At 40.7% G+C, this 6,000-nt stretch overlaps 1 protein-coding gene across 1 annotated transcript in view; it reads right to left on the reverse strand.

Moving 5' to 3' along the window:
• The window catches only part of LOC306872700 (hedgehog-interacting protein-like), a 36,823-nt gene extending 31,575 nt beyond the window's left edge, over window positions 1-5,248 (reverse strand). The window contains exons 1-2 of the mRNA XM_079421457.1: window positions 4,577-5,248; window positions 1,693-1,885 (exon numbers count right to left, since the gene is read on the reverse strand). Of these exons, the coding sequence (XP_079277583.1) occupies window positions 1,693-1,885; window positions 4,577-4,846 (463 nt within the window). The 5' untranslated portion in view covers window positions 4,847-5,248. The remainder of the gene's footprint in view (window positions 1-1,692; window positions 1,886-4,576) is intronic.
• Window positions 5,249-6,000: the final 752 nt, after the last annotated feature.

The following is a 6,000-nucleotide window of genomic DNA, read 5'->3' on the forward strand; positions in this document are numbered from 1 at the left end:
ACACATTGAACAGAAAACTGTAAATGAATATTTGGATGAATATTTTTTTATTACTGTTGAAAACCAATGTGCAATCACTTTCTAAAAGCAAGGTTCAAAAATATGGATAGAAATGAATCACATGAACTGAAAGGACTGTCTAAGTTGAACAATTTATAACTTCCCTAAACATGGCGAAAACACTGTGTGGCCTCAACCCCTCCACAATATGCTCTAGTTTTATTGTACTGGCCTACAAGAAACAGGTCAGAGAGAAAGAGACTCCACATCCTCAGCGCTATAGTTATACTTCCATCTGGTTATCTTCCAAAGCAACCTGGGTGGCCACCCAAAGTACTTGACATCTTGATGCACTTCAGCAGTTTTACATATACACAACCTTTGTAGAAAAATAAATGTGTCATTCGTCACCACATATGCTGATTTGGGAGGGGGAGAGGGGAGGGGATAGAGTCTTTTGGCCCCAGCTCCTGTTCTCTGAGTCTTTACCACTATTTTCTCTCTCTCTCTTTCCCATACGCTCACTCCCTCTACAAAGAGACGCAACAGACAGCACACCCTTATTTATCTGTTTAGCAGAGGAAGACTGAAAGGTAAACTGTATGCATACACTGTCTCATTTGTGTTGGTCAATTCGCATTTCCGTGGGTGCGTATGTGCGTGTGGCTTTCGTTTGCTCTCTGTTTGCATATCGGCCCCCATCTAATCTGTTATGGCTGCACTGATAGGAAGAAGGTTCGGTCTGGTGGCCAGCTTTTGCATACCATTCCATCTGATGGAATGCATCATGCAGCGAATGTTGCAACACTATAGAGCAGCTATTGGATGTTTGCTCCTGATGTCATTCATTTTTGGGAAAAAATACAAACCTCATGATGGCTTAGAGTTTTTCAGGTCTTCGGACTCCTCCCCACTGCCATCTGTTTTTCCCCCCTTATGTTTCAGAGGCCTTAATGTTTGTCTTTTCATTGAATGTAGGCTGCCACCAAGAAAAACAAACTGATTATGTGAACATTGCCTTGAACAGGCCTCGTTTTCCGCTGCATCCTGTAAAGTGTGTGTCGTGTGAGGTGTGAGTGTCAGTCATGTCTAGACCATAGTCAGACCATGCACACACACACATACCCAGAGACAGACGCACATAAACACCAAACACATCTTGGCAGGCTGTGTTGACGTAAAATAAGATGCTTGCCAAAGGACCGAAGGGAAGAAACAGGTCATAAAATCATTCATTTACAGCTACATCTTTTAGAGCTTTGTTTGGGGTGTTTTTGAGTTCTTCATTTAGTTTGTTACAACTTCAAACTTCTATTCTGTTATTTATTTTAAATATAACATTTTTATCATTTGTATTTCTATAATACCAATAATTTAAGGCCTTTTGTGATGCTTAAGTCATTACAAAGTTTAAAAAAGAAAGAAAGAAACAGCAACAAGTGGTTCCTGGATGGCATTTCTTGAACGTCAGATGAACGAATAACTCCGTTTCAAGTAACTTTGCTGTGCAGGAGCTGTCACGGATACTTTGCTTCCTCCCACAATCTAACTTTACAGTCTGATGCATTAACCTGAGGTCACTTGTTCACCTGGACTTAGAATAATTGCAATACACGAGTCAGAAGAGCGATGTTCCTGATGAAGTTACTAATGTTCTTTAAATAAAACTCTTGCATTGATCTTGTATGTTACCTGGTACGTGTCCCCGGCAGGTGTAGTAGAACTGTTGGCAGTAGTCGTGACATAAGTGGGGTAGATGTTGTTCTCTGTGTGGTGCCTTTTCAAGTTTGGGTGAGTGGAAGAGCATCTGGGCATGTGGTGAGCAATCGGCACACTTAATCTCCTCCAGCAGTCTAGAACACTCTGTGTTATTGGTTGAGAAAATCTGAGGAGCAAAAAACAACCAGTAAAGGTTAGAACTGTGGTTCTAATTGAATGCCTAATCCACATTTTACTCAAGCTACAAAGCTGTTCCTATATAATGACCGTGTATTGTGTGTGTGTGTGTGTGTGTGTGTATATATGTATATATAATAAAAGAAAAATCAAACTAGGTGGTTTGACACATTTTTGGAATGTTTTCTCGTTAATTGGATGCAATTCACATTCTAAACATCTCTCTTAACAAACACCACACATCCATGTGGACTTGATTTCTCCTGATTTGTTTATTTGAGCTCACAAACAGCAAGCCAAAATTGCACCTCGCATGGCAGCTGAACTCATGCTGGAGCGAACGGACCAAAATGAGGATACTCAAAATGTTTCTTAAGTCACCAAACAAAAGTAAACAGTAGATTAGGGCCGAGAAAATGAGCAGGCTTATTTATGTAACAAATTAGCTGTAATAAAACAACAATGTAATCTGCTCCCTTCCCCAGACATGCGCCTGTGCCGCAGCAGTCTGGTAAACCTCCCTCTCTCTGTGTGAGGTCCATGTGTAAACACCAATTTATAGATAGACGGGCACATCATTCCCATGCTGGTATCAACAAATTAGCAGTCTGTCCAAGTCAATTAGACCAGCACACCCAGCAGACAGCGTATAGACCCCCCCGGCCCACTGCTCTGCGTAGTACACCATTTTGACAGATTTCTTTGATTTTGATTCTCCGGATTCTTTCAAGTGAATCAAAACCATGTTTGTGGGTGGAAGATAAAACGGTGTCCACAAAATGTATTGATACCTCCATATGAACCAGAGAGTTTGGAACGTGAATTTTCGAGCTCTCTTCGCTCTCAGTCTTGCAGTGGTTGGTGTGTTAGCCTGGTCTGTGAGTGGCAACTCTCCTGCTTTAAATTGCCCATTGATTTAGTGAGCCATGGACTGGCACATGGTCCATGGAGAGAAGCATTTGTGTGCTCTCAACCATGCACTCTACCCATATGTTGCTGGGATGGGCTCCAATGTTGCCATCACCCTCACCAGCAACAAGAAGACCTTTGTTTTTTGTGTTTTCCAAAAAATGCCAAAAGTTGTTCAAAGCTGCTTCAAATCACACCACGGTCTACATCACAGCCTTTTAAGGCCATACGTAACAACTGTCGAATCAAGCCAGTGTAAATAAGAGGCATATAAATAACTGTCCATTACTTAGTTATTGGTTAATAGTAGATGCTTTGAAATAGTGTGGTTGGGCATGAAGTCATGACAGTCATATTTAAATAGCGAAATCTGAGCAGATGTTGGGATTATGCATCACAGCACACAGTATCCTTTGTCACTGGAATTGACAGAACAAACGTAAACACAAAGACTCATTTGAAAAAAATGGCTCGTTATTTAATGACAAATAATGAGGGCAACTACAGCTGGCAAGTTAAGGATCCAGAAAAAAAGAGATCGATGATCGAAGTTACCACAACCATATAAGATTAAACAAACTGGCGATTTACTGAATGAATCACCTGACATGATCCCCCCCCCCTCCACAAACGAAACCACAACTGAGCTAACGTCCCCACAAAACCTGAAAGCTTGTATTAAACAGCTTAAGTGAAACCATTTTGGCCCTCTGGGAATTGGTGTAAGTAAGTTTGGGGTGGGGAGCAGGACAAATACTCACTCAAAGGCATTAACTAACACTTGGACAGAGCCAAGAACTGGGGGAGAATGATGTTCTCCAGCTTCACCCATTAGTGAAACTAACAAACACAATGGTGTTGTTGTTATTCTTTTGCCATAAGCAAAAAGACTCCGTGTGTGGGCAGTGTAGTGGGGAGGAGGAGATGTCGACTCTTTTTTGTTCCATTCAGCCTCGCTCTTATTTGCATGACTTGAGCAAATTAAATGATGCAATATGGCTTTTTGTCACAAACCGACGTGCGATGCCACCCAGCCGCGTATGTCGATTTGCGGAGGTTGTTTACATGAGAAAAGAGAGCGATTTCTCGGCATAGAAAGTGTTCATTGATAAAACTATTGAGATGGATCTTCTCACGTCTATAGAAAGCCTCAGAAAGGTGCGATTCATTACCGATAGAGAGACATTTGTTTCCCATCTGTTTTATGTAAATTATATATCCATCACTACGAGAAGCACATGCTGTCACTGAAAGCGCGAAAAGTTGCGCAAAACGTCTAATCTATACATACAACCATTTAACTGCAGGAACACCGCTTTTAACAGCGATTCCGATTTCGGAAGCACAATATTGCAGCAGGGGAGCATGAAAATTAAGCGATTTCATTCATACGCCTCGTGCTCGCGAGTGAACAGCACTGCACGCGCTCTAACCGAGCTGTTTTTAATTGTTTTTCTATGTAAACATGCGCGAGACGGACGTCTTTAGCCATTGTGAACGATCTCGCCGTGTTTATCAGCATTTATCAACTTTTAAAACCGCGACTCGCGCGATCTGTTACACTGCGCTGCGTCTTGCTGTTTTTAATGCAAAACGCGTTCAATGCACACAGTGCGCATATGTGTCCATATGTTCATTACAACATCAACCATTATCCCACAACATACTGCTGTTGCAAACATATTTAAATCAATGCATAAACCCGTTGCCATAACAAAACACGCATGAGAATCAATAGGTCAGTTTGAGGCTGCAGGAAGCCTGAACATACCCGAGCATCTCTCCGATGGAGGATCTGATACGGAGCTCTTCTGGACGGACAGCAGGACACGCGAGGATAGAGCCTGTGACAAACCTCCCCTCCGCCGCTTTCCTCCAGTGACAGTTTTCTCTCCTTCTTCTTCAGGCGTTTCGGCAGACTTCCATCGTAACATCTCCTCCTCCTTGGACTTAATTCTCCTTTCTCGCCGAATTTCGCATCACTACATTCCCCAAAATTGGCCGCGATGGCCAACAAGAGCACCAATTTCAAATGCATCATTTTCAGAGGGATTAAACCAAAAGCGGAACACGCGACTGTTCAGAAATCAGGACCGCTGTATGACAGTCCCCACGCGTCCAGAAAGTTGTTATGAAATTACTAATTTTGATTAAAGCAACTATTCGCCAATAAAGCAGTCTAAATTAAATAATAGTAAAAGAACGAAAAAATAAAGAAATTACGATAACACATTAAGACAAGTGCTGGTTGATGTTGTTAAAGTGGAAAAAACATGATACTGTATTTTAATAAGAGATTAAACAATAAAAAACAAGAAGGGATCGGATTAGCCCATATACAGAAATTGTACGTCTCCTTTCCCAAAAGTTAAATCCCGTTGATGCATGTGATCAAAAGTTGCACTAAGTTGTCTGTTGCATGCTCTTCAGTGCACTCACATGTTTCCCTTTGCTCTTTCCACCTTCTTTTTAACCAGCGCGCGAGAAGGGGAACGCGCACGATGACGTCTATCCAGTCCGGGAACGCGCGTCATCGTGTAAGTAAAGAAAAGTATTATACACACTAAGTGTCATGTTCACGGAAAATAATGTTACATCGCGTTCAATACACATTTTACTGAGTGCATGTTTATGCGCCTCCATTTGGTCATCACAGTTCAAATCTGTTACCATTTTATTGACTGTAAAATATAGGCTAGATTAAAAGAATATATTTTTTGAGTCTTTTATGTTGCATTATATCTTAATTTAATGTTGATTGCATTATTTCACTGACATGCGAGTCACACTGACTTGTCTTTGTGTGTGGCACTGTGGTCTACCTTATAGTAATAAGCTAATAAGTAATAAATAATATGCCCGCAGTTGCTGGAAAGACCACTTTTAATGAACTTCATCCAAAGTCATCATGATGCTTTCCATAATGCCACATGTACTATCAAGACAAATATCAATGGCCTTTAAATGAAATGCAGAAATGTAAGGACTTTATTTCCCATGTTTAAGAGCTCTATTATGTCTCTCTTTGCATGTGTGTAAAGGGCTGCTCGCACTTTTCAGCATTTCTGTTTGTGCTCAAATGTGGAAGGAGTACTACTTTTTTTTACACGTTGAAGCTTAATGAAAAAGATTACTATTAAATATTATAGATATTAATAACAATTAATAATAATTAACATTTTATATTTTATATAA

Source organism: Barbus barbus (genome assembly GCF_936440315.1).
Source record: "Barbus barbus genome assembly, chromosome: 7".
NCBI lineage: Eukaryota > Metazoa > Chordata > Actinopteri > Cypriniformes > Cyprinidae > Barbus > Barbus barbus.